General features: G+C 40.3%; 1 protein-coding gene across 1 annotated transcript in view; it reads left to right on the top strand.

Annotated features, from left to right (window-relative positions):
- Positions 1-23,793, top strand: part of COL22A1 (collagen type XXII alpha 1 chain) — a 239,702-nt gene that overhangs the window by 148,964 nt on the left and 66,945 nt on the right. The window contains exons 24-32 of the mRNA XM_058833583.1: positions 6,904-6,957; positions 15,521-15,574; positions 15,933-15,986; positions 16,973-17,026; positions 18,181-18,234; positions 18,630-18,665; positions 20,854-20,916; positions 22,347-22,400; positions 23,621-23,662. Coding sequence (XP_058689566.1) covers positions 6,904-6,957; positions 15,521-15,574; positions 15,933-15,986; positions 16,973-17,026; positions 18,181-18,234; positions 18,630-18,665; positions 20,854-20,916; positions 22,347-22,400; positions 23,621-23,662 — 465 coding nt within the window. The remainder of the gene's footprint in view (positions 1-6,903; positions 6,958-15,520; positions 15,575-15,932; positions 15,987-16,972; positions 17,027-18,180; positions 18,235-18,629; positions 18,666-20,853; positions 20,917-22,346; positions 22,401-23,620; positions 23,663-23,793) is intronic.

The following is a 23,793-nucleotide window of genomic DNA, read 5'->3' as shown; positions in this document are numbered from 1 at the left end:
CTACTCATATAAGAATCCTGAGGCCCAGATCCACTTTCCTGTGTTCCTTATTTATGGTCCAGGAACTTTCAGTACCTCTTGGAGCTGACAGGTTGAATGCAGTTCAGGTTCTCTCTTGCCATGTGCTCTCCTGTATTTATATCTGCTCCTTACTGCTAAGGGGTTGCTCGATACGACTCTGCGTGTGCAGAACCACCACTAATGTGTTCAGTTTGAAATTTCAGAGAAATTTGTTGTCCTGGAAGTCAAATGAGTGTAAAGATTCTTGCAATACTTATTATTTTCTGTTCTGTTTGGTCTGTACACAGAAAGAGGGTCCCCAGAAATGGTAGCTGGTACACCATTCTCTGCCAAGAGCTTAGTTTTCCTATATATGAAAATATCTTAGATTTTTTCTAACATGGAATTGTATCTTCAAATATTTAAGTCCTGCTAAAAGGTTATTATTACACTCATATTCTAAACCTGCTTTTCCTTGCTTGAGCCTGTTCATATGAAGAACATCTCACTAGACAACACAGAATATCCTGAGCTGGATGGCACCGATCAGGATCAACTCCAAGTCCTGGCCTTGCACAAAGCAGCCCCAAGAATCCCACCATGTTCTTGAGAGTATATTCAAATGCTTCTTGAACTCTGGCAGGCTTGGTGCTGTAATCACTGCTCTGGGGAACCTGTTCCAGTGCTCGGGCACACTGTGTGAAAAGCCTTTTCCTGATATCCAACCTAAACCTCCCCCATTCAGCTCCATGCCATTTCCTCAAGTCCTGTCACTGGTCACCAAAGAGAAGAGATCTGTACCTGCCCCTCCTCTTCCCCTCACATGGAAGCTGTAACTGCAATGAGGTCTCCCCTCAGCCTTCTCCAGGCAGAACAGGCAAAGTGTCCTTAGTTACTTCTTGTAAGGCCATTCTTGTTGCCCTCCTCTGGACACTCTCTAATACCTTTATATGTTTCTTATATTGTGGCGCCCAAAACTGCCACCAGGACTTGAGGTGAGGCCTCCCCAGAGCAGAGCAGAGCAGAGCAGAGCAGAGCAGAGCAGAGCAGAACAATCCCCTCCCCTGCCTGGCTGGTGATGCTGTGCCTGATGCCCCAGGACAGGGTTGACCCTTCTGGCTGCCAGGGCACTGCTGACTCACATTCAGCTTCCACTGACCAGGACCCCCAGGTCCCATCCCACAGCTGCTCTCCAGCCTCTCATTCCCCAGTCTGTCTGTACATCCAGGGCTGCCCATCCCAGGTGCAGAATCCAGCACTATGGATTCACACCAATCACCATACAATTGGTGATAGCCCAGTTCATTTGTCAAGGTCTCTCTTGAGGGCCTCTTTGCCCACAAGGCAGTTGACAGATAAGAGTGGGAGTGAGATACCTGCTTAGCATTTTTGGAGGCAGTCACTTGGGTCTCAGTACTGCTGTTTAATGGGTCACTTTTTTAAGTAGTCACAGAGACTTGATGATAGCTCACTCCTTAAAGGACATCATGGAGTTTACCTGCAGTGCTTTGAGTCAGTGCTGTTATCATCCTGTGTGAGAGAGAACCTGTGTGTATAGGAGGGTGATGAGCAAACAACAGTACAGGGAAAAGATATATGCCTTGCTAAGAGGTTTTCTACAGACTGTCCATTGGATTGTGTGCTATTAAATTTAGCTGTAAGTGTGAATTTTTAGGAATCTTCTATTTGGGAAGATAGTGCATGCAGACTTTAGTCAATGCCTCAGCAGAAAAGGGCATTCACTTGCTTTCTTCTAATTTCCCAGACGTTAGAAAATATCACTTTAGCAAATAGCTCTGCAGTGGTTTGCTCATAAGGTGGTAAGTTAGGAATTATCCTGGTTTTAAAGCTTACTGTGAAACATTGTGTCTTGAATAAGATTAATAGAGTATATTAGCTGGGTAAAGGACAGTGATCCATCAGGATTTGCAACAGGACAGAAAATGCTCCTGTTAATGATCATTTGATTATAGATGTCATTTGATCTGTTCTGTCTTTGAATTTTTCTCTAGACTCTGTTGTGTCTAGCTAGTTAGACTTCTCCTAAGGGTCTTTATTAGTCACCAAGCATCTTAGATGAATAGATATATTTTTTTAATTAAAGGCCATTATTCAATGACTGAATTCATGAGATGAATCAAAGTACTGGGCTTGGTGGATCTACACAGATCTCATCTGGGGGCAGGAGATAACAATTCCAACCTGAACCAAGCAACTGGATTGTGTTCATTTTATTAGTCAGAAGTGCCTGGCACCTGATGTCTGCATTTTGACAATGATACCCTCACATCAGGAGCACACTGTGTGAAGAAAAATGCTTTGCTATTCTCATGTGACCTGTAAAACCTTTGAGTGACAGACAATACTGTCCTGATTTTATTAAAACTGCCTGAAAAAGGAGAACTCAGAGTCTGCTTTCACTTTTAAGGTGGTTTTGTGGTTTTCTTCCCTCTTCCTGTCCTTTTCCTTCTGTAAAATTGAAGAGAATTGAAGTGCTTTGGTTCTGCTCTCAAGTCTTTGATACCTGATCTACTGAAATATTTGTTGGAAATAAAACCAAATTTTTTCATGATAGGCACAAAAGGTGCAGACGTATGACATGCTCCTGGAAAGCACGCAGATCTGTGGCCAGTACAGACTAAACATAGGGTTCTTCTGAAGTGTGCTCAATAATTTGGATCTCAATAATTTTCCTCTTTTTTTGAAATACTACAAATTCATTCAAGTGATTGAAATTTCAGAAAGAGACCAAGAGAAAACATTTATGCTGCAGCAGTCATGAACTATCAAATTAGTTTTATAAAACTGCACTGATAAAATCTGTCCAAGTTCAAGGTACAATCAGTACAAAACAAAAAACAATACAGGAATCTAATGGAGTAGTAAGAATAATCTTATGAAAAGAAAATTAATAGAAAATATATTTATAATATAATATAATTTAATGAATGTCCTTCTCCATGTTTAAGACTTAATGTACATAAGTCAGGCAGATAAGTAATAATAATAATAATAGTTAAAACTGGGAACTCCTGGGTTCAGGGTACATCCTCCACCCAAAGGAGGAGTGTTCAGATCATTTGTCAGTGCAGGAAAGGTCTCTGGAGGGCTGCTGAGCTTTTCCTCTGCTTGATGGTGGAAGAAGTACGGTATTTGACTTTCCATTCTTGACCCATCTTTTACCTGAGTGGATTGTTGCATATGATTTTCCTGTTCAGGCCAGTCACAACTTGAATTTGGAAGTCAACACTATTTCAACTCTTCTCTGTATATGAACTGCCCTGGATTTGAAGCACTTTAGGCTCCCAGGATCCAAGAGAAGGAGAGAGCTGACTGGTAACTCCAGGGTGAAATGGGTAAATAATCCAGGAGAGAGAGGAGAATAAATTTGCCTAGAAAATTAAGTAGCTTTTCAGAAGGAGCCAGTCTCAAGGTGAGGTCTCTCCCAATGTCCAGAAGTCCTTGTAACCCTTTACTTTGCCACAACTGCCCCAATAATTATCCATTATCTGGTGGTATTTTCCTCCTCAAGCTACCAAGATGCTCTCACTTCAACCTTTACTGGTGTTATCTAATGCACATGGAGACTGCAAAAGGCTGTTGCCTTTAGGGAGCTCAAACATTGGTTAACATTGCTGGATTTCTTCTGATTTTTCTAGTAATACAGGGGTAAAAAGACTGGATTAAATAGGTAATCCTAGTATCCCATCTAGGTTACAGGGGAAACAATTGGAATTTATGCTAGAAGTCATATTCATTCACAAGAAAAGATGTTTTCTCTGTACTTTGTACCAAATCCACCTCTGTTCCTGGGCCAAACCTCAGAGAAAAACATGATAAAAAAGTGGGTATTCTGGCTATTGGACAGCAAGATAGGAAACAGTCTTGGGCTATGGTACCTTTCAGAATTCCCCTCCAGCAGAGTGGAAACAACATTTTTCCTTGGTTTCCTGTTTTCTACATAGTAGATATCTTTCTGATGGATGGTTGTGTTCACATTCATTTGTGGGTGTTTGAAATGTTCAGATGACTTTGCCTGCCCTGGCAAAGTTCAGCCATGCAGAAATCAAACTGTAAGCGAGTTAACAAAAGAAAGGAAAAGGGATTGATGCCATAGATTAAATCCAGAGTGAAACTAATTGTCAGTGAGGTAAATACACAAATTTCCAATAAAACACATATTTTTAACTGTTTTTGTTCAAATTGCTTGTAAAGGCAAATAGGATGTATTTTATATTGTCAAAGGTTACACAATCATAGACTTACCTGATTCTTACTGTAGGTAACAGAGTATAATTTTGGGGTTTCTCTGTCACATTATTAGGCAGTGTGACGTTTAACTGAGTTTTGCTCTCATAGGTATAATTTCTCCCAGCAAGTGTTTTTGTCCTTTACAGACAGACTAATGCTTTGGAGCAAATCTGTTGTAGTTGGATTTCAGCTAAGCTCCAAGTGGCCCACAAGTCCCCTTCACCATGGGAAACCTCTCTCAGTCTCTGTATAATTACATGTTGCTTTAAGGGATTTCTTAATGTTTTGAAAAGCACTGAAATTTCTCAGCATTATACCCAAGGAAAGAATAAACAGCTCCTCTCACATCTCTCATTGCTACCACAGATCAGTGTTCCTGGGCATCAGTCTGGAGACACCACAGTTGGTTGGTGGGACATGAAGGAGTCAGTAGCACTGTCTTGTTTTGATGGACACAATTAAGGATGCTTCCTATTTGCCTGATGCCAAATCCACCTCTGTTCCTGGGACCAAGCCTCAGAGACAAACACTGCAACATCTCTCTTCTGAGGAAAACTGAGGGAGCTGGGGCTGTTCAGCCTGGAGAAATGACTGAGGGGGGACTTGTCAATGTCTGTCAGTGTCTGCAGGGAGGGTGAGAGCATGGACCAGGCTCTTGTCCCAGCAATGGGACAAGAGGCAACAGGCAGAAACTGATGCCCAGGAAGTTCCATCTGACTATGAGGAAGAATTTCTTTACTGTGAAGTGACTGAGAACTGGAGTCTCCCTCCAGTCTCCAGGAATCTCCAGGAATATCCCTGGAGATATTCTAGAATTGTCTGGACACAATCCTGTGTCTGTGCTCTGGGATGGTCCTGCCTGAGCAGGGAGGTTGGAGCAGGTGATCTGCTGTGGTGCCTTCCAACCTGACCCATTCTGTGATTCTCTGTTCTGGCCTCAGTGTTGTAACTCTGGAAGTAGCCACCTTGGCATGTAGGTTCCACATAGATAGGAAGCTGGAGGTGGCTCATCTCCCATGTCTGGCCCCACACACCACATCCTGTATGCTTTATTCATAAGCTTACTTATTTATTAAAATGAGTATTTTAACAGTGTCCTTTGCATGGTCACCTTAGCAGTGGGCAAAATGATCATCTTTAACTAGAAAACATAATGTTAAATCATGTGGCAACATGAGTCCCTCAAATTAAAAATGAGCTCTTGTTGGCTTTGACGAGGAAATAAATGATGGACGTTGGAAAAGTAGAAGGAACATTTATGAATAGTGGGTGTGCTAGAGTATATAATTCAAATTTTTATTAATATTGAGTCCTGGAAATGATTACAAATTCCTTCTGATAACTGAGGACCCTATAATCACTCCTTTAATATTCTTCTTAAATTCTTCTGTATATTACCACTGATTGTTTTGGGGTAGAGGGTTGTTGGAGATTTTTTTATTAGAAAAATAATTAAAATAACTGATTTTGACACACTACCTAATAAATCTCATTCACAGCTGAGGAAAATATGATGAAAACTTTTTTTGATGGTTTAGATTTTTCATTCATTTAAGTTAGCAGAAAGCTGTTGTTCTTAAATGCTGTTTCTGCACATCTTTCAATGAAGAAAAATAAAGGCAAAATTTTATATATGACCCTTACATTATCAGGGACACAAAACTTTGTTAATTATATTATCCTTCTAAAAAAAAAAATAAATCAGTCAGGATGAGTAGAAATGAGGGAGGAAAAAGTCTGTTTCTCAGGTATTTACAGGACTCCTCTTGTACCCTCCTACTATATTACTAAGAGCCTCAGAAATATTAATGATTCAGTGTCTGTTACATATAAGGGAAGAAGAGATAATTTTTTTATAAAATATGTGACTTATCTAAAGTAACACAGCAAGTCACCTGTTGGGTTGAGAAACAAATCCAAACTCTGCCTTAACTCCAGTGCTTACTTCATCCTTTCTTCCTCATTTTTCTCATGAAGGATATTTTCCTTTTGAATTATTTGAGGTCAAACCCATGGGGACACAGAGCTCCACCATCCATACAGGTGACCTCGTCTCAGGGTTGTTCTCCAGCTCTGGGCTTGTCCTTACCTTGCACCAGTGGAGTTCTTTGACTCCTTTGAAAGGATATTTTTTACTTGCAGAGGAGTTAGTGAGCTCTGCTGCTTGGTGAATGCCTCATGGGTTCCTGTTTCCCAGCTTAGAGATTATGAATCTTTTCTATTCAACCATGCACCAGACTTTTTAATTATTTTATTTCTTAATGCACAAAGCAGTGCAAGGGACCAGAGGGACATTGCTTTACCTCTCAGCCCATGTTTACACTTGGTACCTCCCCTGGCTGTATCACAGCACCATGACTTCCCTACCCCTCTGTAGGGGGAAGCCAGGTGGGATTGCAGGGTGTAGGAGATGCCATGATGTGTGTGAGAACAGCTCTCAACTTTACAACTATTGTTACAATTTGGGGGATACAGGATTGTCAAAGGCAACTGGTGTTTCATTTCCAGATTATGGCTATTGTCTTCATTTCTAGCTTTTGTGTTTTGTGTACCCACATTACATTGATTTACCAGTTTGGGGGTGAAAGACTGGAAAATCAATAGCAGTCTTTGGTCTGCTCTCTAATATGTGTTCCTTTGTTGAACATGCAGGGTAAAAAGGGAGAACCAGGATTCCCAGGAATCAATGGTCTGATTGGCCCTCAGGTAAGCAATGATTTCTTCATTCTCCTATAAAATGTGTAAAACCAGATTTTGTGGCAACAGGGAACATGGAACCACACAATGCAGCATGTGTGAGCTTCTTCTTTGTACTGTATTTGAAGTTCATGTTTCTCCTTTCAAGACCAAAATAATTTATCTTGTTGAGACTGAGAGATGTCTGTCTGACAGCAATTACTTTTACCACCCAGAGTTTTTCAATATCTTTGAATTAGGACAGGTTGTATGGGATTTCCCCATTGCTTATGCTTAGAGCAGCATCATTCCAGGGGGAACTCACTGATTTGTGGTTTTTGAGGAAGGGGGATGTCTTAAGTTAATCATCCTTTAACTCCTTCTTTTAAAAGCTTTTGGAGAATTAGAGCTCCAAATTGCACCATAACATCATAAGGGCAAAACAGTGTGGTTTATGTTAAGAGTTGTCAGAGAGGATTTTGCTCCACTGTGGATCAGCCCATTTGGCCCTGTGTCTTAATAACAATGACACCTCTGACTTAGTTTCCTCCTAACTTTGCAGACAAATTCAGCAGACCTGAATCGCTTTTTACAGTCACCCTGTAGAGTCATCCATGGGAATGTCCTATAGCAGGAAAGGTGCAACCTCACATTGAGCTGTCTGCTCAGAATAAAACTGAGTGTTTCATTTGTTTCCCTTTCAATAGTAAATTAACAAACTGGACTTTGGCTTTAGGATTATGTTTCAATAATTGCTAAAGTTTGGGGAAGAATGATGAGCTTCCATTGCTGCAGCTTTTGGTGATGTATTGCAACAAGCAGCACACTTCTTGTGTGAGATTGCTCATTTATTTGCTCTGGCAATTTATGCCCTTGTAACCAGGAGAAATGATCTAGAAGTGGTTTGTGTGACAGGAGTTTTCAGTAAAGAGCTGTTCACATGTCTGTGGAGAATGTCAGAGAAGTAATCCAAGGGCTTGAAGCTCCATGCAGGTGAAGTCCCTTGTGTCCAGCAGGGAACCTTGCCCTGTAAAACACCACTTGATACTGGTTTACATATCTTAAGACATTTTTCCTTCACTATAGTATCTAATTTGCAAGTATTTCAGCAGCAGCTTACAAGAATGAAGACAGTGTTTCCAATTGATTTAAAAGATTTTAGAATTATAGAATATTCTAAGTTTGAAGTAACTCATAAAGATCATCGAGTCCAACTTCTGGCCCTGCACAGGACACCCCAAAATCCCTTCCTATGCCTGAGAGCATACAAGAAAGCCGCTTGAATTCTTGGATCATTGAGTCCAACACCCTGCTTTTGTTGTGTTATTTTTCTTAGGTTGTTTGGTTGTTGTTTTGGGGTTCTTTTTCCTTAATTTTGGAGGAAGATTTTTATCTGTGTATTATTTTTAAGATACCTGACAGTATCCATCCAAACAATGTCACACTTATTTTGTTCAAGTTCCCTGCAAATTAAACATATATATGCATGTGTTAGCAATTTTATAAATCTATCTGTGAAAATTGCTGACATAGGATTAAGTAATTTTCTTTTTTGCACAAGCTAAATAATGGTAGCAAATTTCATGTTAATTAAAACTTCACAAAATGCTTGCCCCATCAAGGGATACTTAAATTGACTGCTCCTCCAATCTAACTGTAGAGGCAAAATATTGTTCTGGTTCCTGCAGTGGCAGTCTGTTCTGGACATATTACTGCAGATTTCCATATTTCCTTTTAAAGAAAATGCTTGCATTCACTTTTTGACAAAACTACTTTTCAGCTTAACAGCACTTTTGGTGGTGCTAGATTTTTAAAGCATTTTATCAGCATTTTCTTTTCTTTTTTATTATTTTTTTTTCTTAATTAGATTATGCCCCAAAAATGCTTAGGAAGAAAAGTGGTTTTCTTACAGTGTAGTTACATGGATATTCAAGTTATGTATGGAATCCTATGTCAGCTATTCCTGTGCTGTCCCTGTGGTGTTGAGGGACAACTGATCTGAGTTGGTTGCACATAAACCAAATTAGGACATGAAAATAGCCTCCCTTTCCTCTGCAATTTTAAATTGATGTCTACTTTTGTTTTCTGACCTGATTCCCCACATTGATACCTGTATGGACAAGAGGAAGGGGTTGATATAGAAGCTTTAGAAGGCTCATTGTTGCTGAAGGACACAGGAAAGACCTTCTGAAGTTGTTATTGGGCTTTGTCAAGAAAAATCGTTGCAGTCATGCTCAGTTCAGCTGAGAAGCCACAGAAGATCAGGCAGCTGTGCAAGGGAACCGACTTAAGGGCTGCTCTTGTGGGTCCCTTCCAGCTCAGGATATTCTGTGATTCTGTGGTTCAGTGGTAAAGTGCAGTTGAGATAAGTCAGTCCAAGTCTCAAGGACCATTTGAGAGATAATTTAAGTGTCAGACCCTGAAGCAGCATCTAGGAGGCAGCTTCCCTGCTAGACTGCAGGTGTTTTGTGACAGTAGGTTAGCTTTGTCTGTCTTTGCACACACCAATTCAAACAAAATTGTAATATAAAAATATTTTTAAATTTTCATTTTCCTTCCAAATCAGTTGTGATGGTGAACCTGTCCATCTGCTTATTTGTTTCATGTTGTCTGATCAGCACCTTTAAAACTGAGCATTTATTTTCCAGTCTTTACAAATGGTGCATATTGCAACATCATTAAGCTTTGGAGTGGAAACTTTGGATGTTTTTTCCCCTCTGGACTTGAACAATTTTCATGCAGCAAAGACACAGACACCCAAACTTATAATGTGTTTATGTTGTTATTATTTATTTCTACTGTTTTAGTGTCCAAGAACCTTAATCATAGGGCTAACTTTTATTGCAGTAGGATGTTCAAATGCAGACTGAAAAATGAACATTTCTATAAAGAACTTTCAGCTGAAATAGTTGGCTCAGTCACTCAGAGCTGTATCACTGAGTTACAAGGGCTGAGGTTTGGCTCCAAATGCAAGTGCTTTTTGGGTTCAGAATGGGGATGCAGGTGCCTGCTCTTGTTGATGAAGATCCAATTAGTATCCTCAGTGGATCCTGAAGCTCTCTTAAAACAGGCACCTACAAAAGGGCCACTGAGCCACTGTTGAGACTCCATGTGCTGAGTGGGTACTTTCTGGCCACCTGTGAGACAGCAAAAGTCTCAAAGTCTTTGAGATTAAAAGATAAAAACCATACCTCTGCCTTGCAATACCTCTGGGCTGTCACTGAGGCTTGCCTTGTGCTGGATAACCTGGTGGTGTCAGTCAGACCTGAGAGTCAGACCAGTACAAGCTGTACCTGTTATGGTTCTGGCTGGCAGTGATTTAATTAGTATAGACTTGTCTGTAGGGTGTGAGCACAAGCCCAGCTTTTCTTAAGTAATTCAGATGATAAACGATCTTCTCTGAAACGCACCGTGTCCTTAATGTCCTTTTTATAATGCAAGTTAATACTACAAAATGTAAGAAAAGGATGTGGGCCCCAGCTGCAAAGCTCAGATTGAATTCAAACTTTGCTAGTGCTGCTTGGAATTGGAAGATATTGCTCAGAGCGATCTTTAATAAGATCTGTACTGTTAAAAAAATAAATTAAAAAAGTCTTCACCTGTGAAGATTACTAATAGTGCTGAAACAAAAGACATTAAAGGAGGTTTTTTTAGTTGTTTTTTCTCATTTGCTGCACTGACTCAGTAAACCAACTCCAAGCAAACACATGGGGAAGTAAATCTTCCTCTGTAGACAAAAGAGATCATGGCCATAGCTTACACTAAGTGATTAAATTAAACAAACACTGCCTTTCACTGGAAGCAGGAAACTCTCCTAGAGAGACTGTTGTGTACAAAGTCAACTTTATTCCATACTTTTAAAGAGCTGCAAAGACAGTTCAGAGAATTTTTTATTGACAGAACTTTTATTTTAATGCTGGTACTCCAGTTGCAGTGCCACCTGATGAAATGACTGGAGTCTGGATCCGTGTATGAATTATGGCACTGTCACTGACACTGACTCTAGGACATGTACTGTAGACAAATGCTCAGGTCTGTTGGCTCTTCAGGCTTTTGATTTTTAGTGTCATCAGCAACAGCTTTTTTTATGTGTTCTATTACTTTTGTATTAATTTGTAAGGCAGGGTTTAAGCAGAGGGAGAAATACAGTGCTCTAATGCAGTATTACAGAAAATATCTTAGTTTCCATTTTAGATTGGATATAAGGAAATATTTCTTCACTGAAAGGGTGGTCAAGCACTGGATTAGGCTATCCAGGGTAGTGGTAGAATCACTGTCCCTGCAGCTATTTAAAAGAAGTGGCACTTAGAGATGTGGCTTGGCTGTGGCAGCCCTGGGTTGATGGTTGGACCTGAGGATCTTAGAGGTCTTTTCCAACTGTAACAATTCTCTGATTGTATAATTACGATTTGTAGCAGAAGTGGCTGGGTGAGAAATCAAAAGCAGATTTGAGGAGCTGATCCTGGAATCCACTCAGATGCCATGGAGAAGAAGTGGAGTGCTGGAGTGGCAAGGGACATAGTGAGACATGTGGGCTGCTCCACAAAACTGTCTGCAACAGCTTCATTTCTGGTGGGAAAGGAATGTAAATAAAGGAAAGACAGTACAAAGCCAAGAGTAAGAGTCTGTGGGGTCTTTCTAAGAGGCAAAATTGTGGGGAATGTCTTTGGAGACAAGAAGAGAGAGTGGGAGAGAGTATCAGTCCCTCAGTTACCCATTTTGCTGTCATTCTGGCATCAGAAAGAGTGCTCCTGCATGTCCCTTCTTGTTTGTAAACCTGGCACACTGCATTAACAACCCAGACCAGAATCTGTTTTAGTATGGGTTAAGGGCTTATCTAAACCTTTGTCATAGTGTAAGAGAATCGAGGCAGCAGCGTGGAATAGTACACAGAAAATATCTCTGTAAGCTTTGCCTTCAGGCGTCTGGGAAAGCCATCAGACTTCAGTTTTCATTGTGGAATATTATTTGTTCACCTCCCTTTAAGACTTAGTCATCCCTTCTTTCATGGAAAAGAGATTTAGACCAAGCAGTCTACTGATGGAGTCAAAGAAAAACGTTTCTGTCCTTTCTCAGAGCGTCCTTTGGGAGTGCACAACCTAAATCTTAATATCTCCACCTTTCCCAGACTGTCTTCAGCAAGGTGCACGCTGGAAGAGGAGAGCAGTGCAGAGTGGATTCTGGAGGACAGACACAGCAGTGTCTCCAGTATGAACAGTGTCAGATTTCTTTCCTGAGCACTGTCACTGCATTGCATTGTCTAAGGAATGGGGCTGGATGAAATGCAAGCCTGAAAAAATCCACCCTCCACAATGTTTTTAATGATATTCTATCCCAAAACACACACGCCTCTACACAATATTTAGATTTTAGATTTTAATGAACATTTGAAATATTTTTGTTTCAGGACAACAGTTTGAAAATATTCTGGTCTAAACATTTTAATAAAAAAATTCCATGTTTTGAATTTGTTTTCCAAAGTGAGTTTGTGTAGATCTGTTTTAAAATCAAGTTTTCATGTATCAGTTTTTGCTTCAACACATACAAAGCACACGTTGGAGTGTTTACCAGCTGGAAAAAAAAAAATACACCCTGTTACTATTTTCTTCTGGTTCAGGGTTTTAACAGGATGATATTTGTGGTCTGGATTTGGGATAGGGACTCTCATCTGTGTAATTCATCAAATAATCTTTGAAAAAGGTGGTTGTATAAATCAGGTGCTTTAATCTGGATTCACTTAAAAATGGAAGCAAAGAAAACAGATGGTGTGAGATTTTTTTGGGGTAAACACTGCACACAGTCCTGGTGCTGTAGATTTATGGTGTTGGGCTTTTAAAAACATAAATAGATTCTGTCAGTTTGGTGAATTCTAATATTTAAAAAGAATATTACTTGCTCTGAATTATACTCAGAAGTCAGGAGAAGGGCTACAATACAAGATGTTGATATACAAGTGGAACAGAAAATCTCTGAACTGTAGCAAAAGGGAGTGCTCTATAAAAGATATTTATGATGTATTTCTGCCATTTTATTTCACTTTGTCCCATCTCTTCTTGTAGCCCAGGCTGTAGAAGGCAGGAACCCCAGCAGGACAGTCAATGTACTGCTGTGTGCAGTCAGCTGGAGCAGGCTGCCAGTCCCTTGTGCATCTCCAAGGGATACTGCTGGCCATTCCATAAAACTGTTTTTTCTGCCACCTCAGACAAGATTTTATAAGAAGAGCTTCCCATTAGCCAGTGTAGCATTTGTTGGTACAACAAATTGCAGTTTGGGCATGATGTTAATCATGGGTAATTATCTCTTGGAGGACAATGACATTGAATTATTTGTGGCAATTTAGGAAAAGGATCAGTGGGTTTCAATTTCAGGACTTACGGTTGCATAAGGTTATTGTGGTCTAGCATATGGAAAGTTTAAGAGATTAATTAGAAATTGTCTTGGATGGTGAGAATACCAAGAGTTACTGAGAGAAAGAGTTGGGATGAGGAGGATGTGTCACTTTACATTTTAGGGATTACACTGGTTCCTGACAGATGCTGGAGTTAGACTTTGCTTTTAGATCAGATTGACCCCTGCCAATTCACTGTGTGGGGTAACACAACACACTTGGGACTGCTTGGGCTGAGGCTGGGTCCTGACTGGGGTTTTTCACCTCCTGATAGAAGTTCTCTGTTACAGGGCTAGGAAGGACATGTATTTCCTGGTGGGAGACAGTTCACTTAGTGACAGAGGGAGAACAAAATTAAATTATTAGAAATAAATTGATGGAATTGTCAAGGAAAGCCTGCAAAGGTAAATTTATACATAGTGCAATCAGAATCAGTTTGTAGTTTTTTCTAAAGTTTTACCTTCTTTCCCAGTACTCCCCCCATTCTTCATGGAAGCCCCTTCTTGGAGCCCATCCCTTCTGTAGGGCCTCTCAGCCATGCCTTGTACAGGTGGAGTGGGGCCAAGCAGAATTTCCATGCCCTTGGTGTCTGTTGGCTCCATCCAGCTGTGTCTGCACACAGTTGGGTCTGTGTGTAGTGTTTTCTCTTATGCTGGGCTTATTTGGAATGTTGAGTCTTTCCCTGAATGCTGAAGCCTTTTTAAGTGAAGGATGGTGGTGACCAAGTGTCTGCTGATGGGTGTAGAATCTATAACTACAGGATCCAGCTGCAGAACTCCCCCAGAATTAAATCATCAGCATCAGTGTATCTGAAGGCACATCTTTTGCTGTATTCACATTTGAGGCAGTTTACAAGTAAGAGTGCTGTTGACAGAATAATTCCATGTCTGCTCTGAGTTGCAATGAGGCAAGTGCAGCTAGAGGATCCTTTCCTGGTCTCTTTGCCCCATCTTTTGGTGAGAGACTGTCTTAGCTCTTGACTGAAGTTATCTGCCATCTCAGGCCAGCCATGCCTCAAATAGCTCCTTCTCCTCACTTTTTTACACCATTTTCTTCTCATCATCTACAGTTGTCACTAAAAATAAATGCTAATACTGATCTACGAGTTGTAATACCTAAATATTGAATAATGACAGAGAAAATGATGTCTGGCCATTTTCTGTCTTGTATTAGGTGCTTAGTTTCAAATCTTTACAGAGGTTTTGGGTGGGGTGTTTTGGTTTTTTTTTAAGTACAATCACATCAGAACTCCTCTTATGCTGAAAACTAAAAATTAATGGTATCATCATGTTAGAAAGACAGAAAGAGGCAGACAGGGTAAAATTTAAGCTCAGTCATATATCCGTTTCTCACGCTGTTTGCTCAGGTCCTGATCCAAAAAATACATGAACACTTTTCATTCCAAGCACTGGAGAAATCCTGTCTTGCCTACAGGGGAAGCTGGCAGTAACAAGAACCTTTGTATATCAAGAAGCATACTAAGATTTGTCAAGGATGGAAACAAATCTCTCATAGGAAGCCAAATTTAACAATTTGCTTGATGCATAGAAATAAATTCCTCTTTAAATCAGGTGGCTATTGAGAGAATATTTCTCCTGAGAGAAACAGCTGTTGCAGGGAACTGAGTAAGAATGTTAAGATATTTCCAACTGAATGTGTTCATCAAACTATGAGTTTGTGAGCATCTTTTACTACCTACCAGGTGGATGTTGAGCAACAAAATGGTGTCACATTTTGTTTTAAAACACTTGAGTCATTGCAGCATTTCTCCATACTCTTGGATTCATATTTTTAACCCCACACTCCCAAAAAAAGCAAGCTCAAACCACAAGTCATTAGTTGCTTTCAGCAATTATTTTGCAGAGGTAAATTATTCACTTTGAAACAACTTGAATCAAGGTTAACTTTGACTGGTCAAGCTTTGTGCTGTAGGTTACCACTGATGGCCTTCAACTCCTCCTCCTCTTGGAGTGGAGGAGGGAGCCCTCTTAGCAATGGCAGCAGTGCCTTAAGCAAAATATAATGTTCTACCTGTGTTCATGGCCCCTTGGTTTGGCATCTTGCATTTTTTGGGTAGAAGTTAAGCAAGTAAAGCTCAGTTCTCTTACCTGTTTCCTACAGGGTCCCTATTTCACAGGGGAGGACCTGAGGTTTTCAGCTACAATCAGAGAATTTGATAAACTGGCTTTGTTTCCTCTCTTGCAGGGACCTCCAGGGCCCCCAGGCATTGCTGGATCCCCGGGACCACCTGGGCCACCGGTAAGAAAGCTCGGGGGATTTTGTTCCATATAAAGGAGAAGAAAAAACAGCTGGAGAAAATTTTAGGTCATGGCTTGCAGAAGGAGCAGAGTTAAGGCCTCTGGCAAAGTGTGTTTTCTCCTATATTTTCTCTACTGCAAAGCCACAGCCAGTCCTAGAGCACAGCTTCTCCCTGCTGAGCCTTGGAACCACACTGGTGCTTCCTGGGGATAATTCAATGTCTCCAGGGCTCCCCATGGCAGGGACCTGACTGCAGTAGAGGGAAAACTGCACTTCAATTGAAAGCAGCAATCTCCAGTGAGATTCTTACAAAGAACAGAAATACTAATTTATATTTTGTTCTGATTTAATTTCTCAGGGACTGCCAGGAGAGATTGGAGTTTCTGGTAAAACTGGACCACCTGGACCACCTGTAAGTGTTAAGGAACTGTTTCCCTCAACTCAAAGCTCTTCATTACTTCAGATTGTTTAATTCTCAAATCTACTTTGTTTCCCACATCTTGTCTGCACACAAGGTTTTAACATGGGCTCCAATACTGTCACTTTTAATTCAGAAATTAATCCCAGATACCTTTTGTGAATAAGAATTTTACCAGGTGCAGTCTCACTATTCCTATGGAATTGGATCATGATATTTTCCTTAGATGGTACCTTTCAGAATTCTTTTTGCATTTGACACAGTATTGTTTTCCCAACCTGGAATTTCCTGAATCAGGCCAAATAACTCATGATTGAAATCCCAGATTTGGCAGAGGGTAGCAATTTATTTTGGTCTTAAGTCATAAAAGCTGAATTATTAAATACTTAGTACAGAATTGCCACCTACAGCCTGCAGTGCGTGTGGATTGACTGACAGTTGGAAAAGGGAAGAAAACTTCTTCTCACCATTTTAAATGCATTGCAGGAAGTAATATTAATTCTTATCTTGCTGAACCACTCTCTCACTATGTGCTATATAATTTAATTTTAGGCGTCTATACTGTATAAGAAATTACCAAGATTTAAAAGGAAAAATAAATGTAAAAAAAATATATTTATAGCTACAGATAATAGGGACTTATAAAGAGTAAGTTAAAATGTAGGTAAGATACATAAAAAAATTTAAAGTACATAAAAGCTCAATACTGGAGTTTCCCTGTAACAATGCTGACATCCTGTGGTCATGCATTAAAACTGGGATATTGAACAAAGAGCAGCACAAATACATACAGCGGGAGAATTTTTGTGTTTTTTGGGACAAAGTAGGAAAAAGAAATCAAACCAAAATGAATGAGGGGATTCTTCTTTTCTTAAACTTAGGTGTGTGGCAGGAGGGATGAACTGAGCATACTTATGCTGAATTTGCTGATAACAATTTAAAGAACTGGCACTTAGAGCTTGTGTTTTCCTCATGTTTAGGGGCTGCCTGGCAAAGATGGACTCAGTGGGCTTCCAGGGCTTCCAGGTCAAAAGGCAAGTGACACCACAGACCCTGGGATTAAGCTGCTTACCTGGGCAGATCACTGGGATAAGCAAGCAAGGGAAACAGGAAAAACACTGCTGGGCATTGCAAACAATCAGTCAGGAAAGCCAGTGACTCTGGCAAGTCAAGGCATATATCCAAGGCCCAGAGAAAAAGAACAAAGAGTATCAGACTCCAAAGATGTACCTTTCTTTCCTCCCTGAAGGGCTGCAAAGAAGAGATGCCATCCTCCTGAGCTTTCTCTATTGTCTGTGTGACAGAAAGTTGGTTCATTATTATTTCCTACCTCTTATGCTCCATTTGAAAGCTTCTCCAAATTATGGCTTGGTAGGGAGAGTTATCTCCTCCATTGTCTCTGCATTGGGAGAAGGGAGATAAATGTAGAGATTGGAGACACTTGACTTCTCATCCCCCTGCAAATAAGTGTCAAAGAAATGTACCATGTTTTGACTACAAAGGCCAAACTAAGTTTTGGGGATGATGATTATATTAAATATGATTGTATTGAAGAAAACAGCTCTTGGACATGTATTGCATTGGCAGAGGTTTTCTTGCATCTGATACTTGATCCCAGGTCTAACAGAGTCCCCAGTTCCCATTTATTGATGAATAAAGGTGAGGAATTTGCAGCCCATAACATATTTCTGGTGTTAAATAAACTTTGGATTTTATCCATACATCTGTGTAGTCCTTACTGCCCTTCCCAGCTATCTAGCCACATTTCAACCACTGCAGCCTCTGCTGTCCATGCTGACACCACCCACATTGGAAGATCAGTTTTAAAGTATTTACATAATGTAACCAGTGACCAAGGCCCCAGTCAAAAAATTTTATGTTTTTTTTAAACACTTTCTGACTTTCCAGCCATATACAATTTGAAGAAACTGAATGGAGGTGGTTTTTTTCCAGATAATTCACTATGGACATCTTTAATGTAACAGTGATTGTGTTATTCCAGAAATTCTCCAGTAGGGTGCTGCAGATGTGACTGCAAATGGCACTAGAATGGAGAAACATTCCAGGAAGCATATTCTTATATGACTCTATTTACACCCTCAAGCTGATCCTGAGGAGCTGAGTTAAAATACTCCTCACCACTCCCCACCAGAGGAGCTTGTGTATTGACCTCTTGTGTTCCCTGCAGGGAGAACGAGGGGAAAAGGGTGAGGAAGGCTTTCCTGGAAAAGTTGGCCCTAAGGTAAGGGGTTGTACTTCATAGTCTGCTGTATCCACTGAATCAATCAAGGTGTGATTTTGGAAGGTCTTCTGCTGAAGAGAGGAGAATAAGATTCCTCTGAAGTTGGAGATGTAAGGGGATGAGCAGATGGGGTTCACTGATTTTCATGTTATTCCAAAATACCAACCCTCGTCTGATTCTCGTCTCTCAGTCCTAAGTGTGCTGGGAGATCTAACCCAGACCTTGTGTTAGCTCCCTGCAGTCTGCATTCCCAAGCCATCAGAAAGGCAATTTCAGGGCCTTGTGGGATGTAGGTAGATCACAGACCAGTAGGGACCACACCTTGCTAATGAGGAAGTGTTCTTACCAAAGGGTCAAGTCCTTACAATGTTACAGATTTGCTTTTGTTTTCCCAGGGTGAACCAGGGAGCCGTGGCCAACCTGGTGAGCAGGTGAGCAGGAAAAAGTCTGAACAGCAAACCCTGCCTGTCAACACAATAGCACATGACCACATGAGATGGAAAAGCCATTCACCAGTGACAGGATCTGTGCATGTCATTTGCATCTGTGAATGAAGGTGCAACAGTTGTATGGATGAGACTTATGGTTGATCTTAGAAGTCTTTTCCAACCTTAATGATTCTAGGATTGATGGAATAAAGCTACAAGTCTGAGGCACAAATTGAGGTTTATTGGGATAAGGCACTCATTAAGTTAGTAACAATTATCCTACCCTGAAAGTCTGGACTGTACTGCTGCTATTCCAAAAGTAAGGTAAGGGGAAATCACCACAGCACAGGCAAATGCTTCCTCAGGAGTGTTTTCATCAGGCTCCAAGGGAGGAGAGGTTTCTGTACCCTTCCTTGATTTCACTGTAGCTGGGCAAACAAACTGCCAGGCTTGAAGTTTCCAGGCAGGCTTGGCCCAAGTGCAGCAAAGGGCCAGGTCCCAAGCAGAACACTGTTCCTTGTTCTGAGTCATCTCCCCACACAGGGCTGTTTTGAATTTTAACACCACCTTGCCCCTCTCTCCACAATGTGATATTCTCCACATGTTTTATAAATGTTCTCTTTCCTGTCATAAGTTGAATAGGGCTGTCCTTGAGAAGACTTCAAATATCTGAATTTTGACAGTAAGTTGCTAATAGCAGGTCTATGAATGCTGTTCCTTCATTCAGTTATACACCACCCTGCAGAGACCATTCTATATCACATTTCTGTACTTACAGATGACATCATCTTGGCCTATGTCAGACATTTTACTAAAGTCAAGATACATCAGAAAAATGCTTTCTTCTTGTCTGCTTAGTTTTCATGTCTAGGGAAGGAGCTGGATGATCTTAATATGATTAATTTTTAACAAATCCACATTGGCTGTTTCATGTTCTCTTTCTATCCTTGAACTCTTACAAACTCACTGGTATTTTGCTTCAGGCTCTTTTCAGAGTCCAAATTTCCACCATGTTCTTATTTTCCCTCTAAATTCTCCTCTGTCTCCTTCAATGTTAGATGCTCTGATTGTTCTCTGAATCTCTGGGATTGCTGGGATCTCATTGCCATTTCCATTCCTGGAAGTGTCCAAGGCCAGATTGGATGTGTCGTTAGAAACCTGGTTGAGGGGCAGGTGTCCCTGCCCATGGCAGGGGGCTGGAACTAGAAGATCTTTAGGATTCCTTCCAACCCAAGCCATTCTATGATTCCATGAAAGCCAGGATCCCGCAGTAGCTCTGAGAAAGCACCACTCCATCTCTCTCCAAATCCCACTTTCCTTAAAATTCTCCCAACATCTCCCAGATGTTCTTAGTCATCCTCAGTTACCACAGAATCTTGTTCCTCATCTGATTTTGTCTACAGACCCATTGCATCTCTACCATGATTATCTTTGGTTCTCTTTAGAGCAGCGATTACCTTTTCTTAGTTCAGCATTTGTACAAGACTTAGTGAATTTGGGTCCTGTCCATGGCTGATCTCCTTTCTGATGTCACGCTATAAATTCAGATAGAAAAGAATTATAAATAGGAAACCACATGGTTGTTTTCAGGTTACAAACTGGGTCAACTGGGAGCTAAATTTGAGAGTACTTGATATATTTAGGAGAAACCACATGACACAGAGATCATAGTTACTCCAATAACAATTATTATAAAGAAGAAACTCAAAGGTAATGTTCAAACAAAAATAAATCCAAATGTGCAATAGTGCACTCAGATAATTTTAGATCTGTTCATCAGGTGACATCTATACCATTCAGATTAATACACTGCAGTTTTTGCATTTCCAGACTACACCAGATCATTAAAGATGAAAATAAAAGTCAGATTTTTATTTATTTTTGTGCTTTCATTTGCTTTCTTGCTCTTGCTACAGAGAAGCATGAAGGAAATATGTCCTAAATTCTGTGGCATCAGTTAACAGGCAAAAACTAGAGAAGTCTTAATTGCTGCTTTAAGTAATGTTTAAAAAAAAAATATATATATATATATATATATATTATTTAATAATGAAATCTAAGGAAGACTAAGAAATTATTTGATAATCTCATTCTCTCTCAGCAAACTACATCTACAGTTAATCTCATGAGAAAACTCAGGCAGGGTCTGTATTACAGCATTCAGATTTCACACACTTTTTCTTATTTTCAGGGTGAAGCAGGTTTTCCTGGTCCTAGGGGCTTACCTGGACTGAGAGGAGAAAAAGGAGACCGGGTGAGTGACTTTGAGACACAAATTATCTTCTTTTGGCCATTTAGCACCAGGAGGACTTATCTTGAGTGTCCCTAGATGATGTTGTCCCTTGGTGTGATGGCTGTGGTGAGCAGCTGATTGGCAACCAGCAAAGTTACCAAGAACCCAAAAAGGTACTTTTGGGGCACTGCCTAGTGACTGCTCCCAATTGACACAGAAGTGCTGAGGAACAGTGTCTATCCTAAATGTGAAGAGTTGTGCCATGCTGCTTGTGAGGCAGTAGAAAAGATTATGACTCTAGAGGTTAGATTACACTTTACAACTCCCTTTCAGAATTACTTGGTAGATTTAAGGACATTTAAAATTCTTGATAACAGCTAAAAATTACTAATCCTGGACAGGATTTCTGAGCCTGAGAGAAATTTAGGCCTGTCAGGAGCTCATCTGTTCCCAGGGAACAGTTCCTGGGAACAGTTTTTCTCTCCGGAAGTGTTACTGTAAAGAGATAATAATTCTCAAAATAATAAGAACAGATGTCCTTGATGTGTTTTTCTCTGGTCCTACCAATGGGATCAAAGGGGGTGTTGGTCCTTCTACCAATTTGGGTAACCTGGTTAGAAAAACTATAAAAGAGTTGACAAGACCCTGGAAATGAAAGCTTTGCCTCATGAAGGCGGCTGCAGTGTGGATTTTCTGGAGACCCTTGAAAATACTTCAAGTCCTCTGGTGACAATCTGCCTTGTCACTGAGCCCTGGAAAAGGCTTCAGAAGGCTGGATTGATTTCTGCTGGCTTAACTTCTACCCAAGTCCTGGTGTCTGCTGCTTCCTCTGGGTAGCTGCAGAACCCTGGAGATGTCTTCATGCTGGGAAATATTTGGGCCAGGGGCCTGACTCGCAAATCTAGCCACATAAGTGAGGTCTGTAATCCTGATAACTGATTACATGCTTGAATGTGATCAAGAAGGATCTAAAATCAACTGAGGTTTTTCCATGCAGTTTGCTCCATTATATGCCTTGTAGAGCACAGGATACAGAATATATTCATGTCAGGGGTTTGAAACTAAATGGTCTTTAAGGTACCTTCCAACCCAAACCAAAAATAGTAATATGAATATTCATTCTGGGTATTAGCAACTGTTTTGCTGCCTGTCTTTTCCAACTGGAAAAAAAAACAATCTTCTGTTTTTGTATTACTACATCAGGCAGTAGGATCTTCTACAAACAAGTTATTTTAGGATTGGTGCTTTACTTTCTGTGAAGTCAATTGATATTCATTGATTTTGAAAATATAATGGATTTTTGAAGCCATCTTCAAAATGTTACAATTTTAATTGCTTGCTCTACATCTTGGAAGACAGGTAAGATAACTGAGAGTGTAAAATATTTTGGTGAGGCTGATGCATTCAAATCAAAATGTGTAAATTTCTTGCTTTCCTTTCCCTGCTTGTAGGGAGAAAAAGGAAGAGACGGTCTCCCAGCAATGAAAGGTGAAAGAGGAGAAAAGGTAAGTCATGAAATGACCATGATCTTCCTTAGACAAGAGAGGAAAACAGACCAAGGGGCAGAGACAAGTGATAGAGGAGGCTTTCTGAGGAAGAGTAGTAAATTTGGAAGACTTTTAGCTGAACTTTACAGAGAAGCAGCAGAAATAGCTATGTGTGGGATGTAGACAATAATTTATCGAGCAATTAAATCTGATGAAATTAAAGACAATTCAGTTAATTCAAGGAAAATATTCTTCTTTCATAATTTTATTTTGTTAAAATTTTTAACAAAAAAATAAATTTCAGTTTTATAATTGGCTGATATAAATGAGCCTGGAACTAAAATCTAAAAATTTTTCTGTGCCTGTCTGTGGGGGATAGAACAATAATTTCAGGAACAGTCTGGGTTTCTGCCATCACAACACCATTAATTTTAGTGAAAGTGAGAGAAATAGACAAAGGTAATGTCCACCAAAATTTACATTCAACCCTTGTGAACATGAAGGTGGAGAAGAAGTACTGACCTTGCAGATGCTTGTGGGTGTATAGTGGGAAAACTGCCCTCATTACAGAGGCAGTAACATTCAGGGTGTGGGTTCTTCCATCAGTCCTCAGTTTATCTGTGACTTTCACCATCTGTGGAGGTGGGAATTCTTTCATGGGTGGTCCACTGACATCAATGAGGCACCTGAACTTCCTGTACCTGGGAGGTTAACAAGTGTTGTTGGTAGTTCTTGGCTTCCAAGTGTCAGGGGACAGATGTTTGTGGAGCACAGCTCACAGGAAGGTCAATGCCACTGCTCAGGAGATCCTCCAGCAACAGCGTAGTTTTAACTCAAAATCAGGGGAGAACTGGGTTTAGCAACTTAAATATTTGATGAAAAATGTGTTGTTTTTTTTATTTTTATATCAGTGAAAGAATTTCAGCTAGAACATGTTTTTCAGTCAAGACTTCTGGTCAACTTTTATTTAAAAAGCAAATTAAACTCCATATCCTAAACTGGATGGGGCAACTTTAGAAATTTATCAACCTGTGAAGTCAGGTCAATGATAAAATCAAACAGAATGAGAATCCTGCGTGCAACAAAGCAAGGACAGCAAAAATTCTGTCCAGAAGTGTCACTGAGCTGGGGGGTTGGGGTACATCTCATCTGGTAATGCTGCATCTTCTAAATGATAATGTTGAGTTATATTTGGAAGTCTTTTTATGTAATTGGTTACATTTTTTTCCTCTGTCCAGGGTGACACAGGTTCCCCTGGACCCCCAGGCTTACCTGGAACAGTAAGTAAGATTGTGTTTGGTGCTGTGACAATATTCAAGGCATCATTGCACTCCCTCCACATAAATTCCTCAGAAACAATTTTCAAGTTTCTTACTTCTCTGCAGAAATTTTGGGACCTATTTGCTCTGAG

Source organism: Poecile atricapillus, chromosome 2 (genome assembly GCF_030490865.1).
Source record: "Poecile atricapillus isolate bPoeAtr1 chromosome 2, bPoeAtr1.hap1, whole genome shotgun sequence".
Classification (NCBI taxonomy): domain Eukaryota; kingdom Metazoa; phylum Chordata; class Aves; order Passeriformes; family Paridae; genus Poecile; species Poecile atricapillus.
Note: the sequence above shows the minus strand (reverse complement) of the source record. Positions and strands in the feature narration are given on the sequence as shown.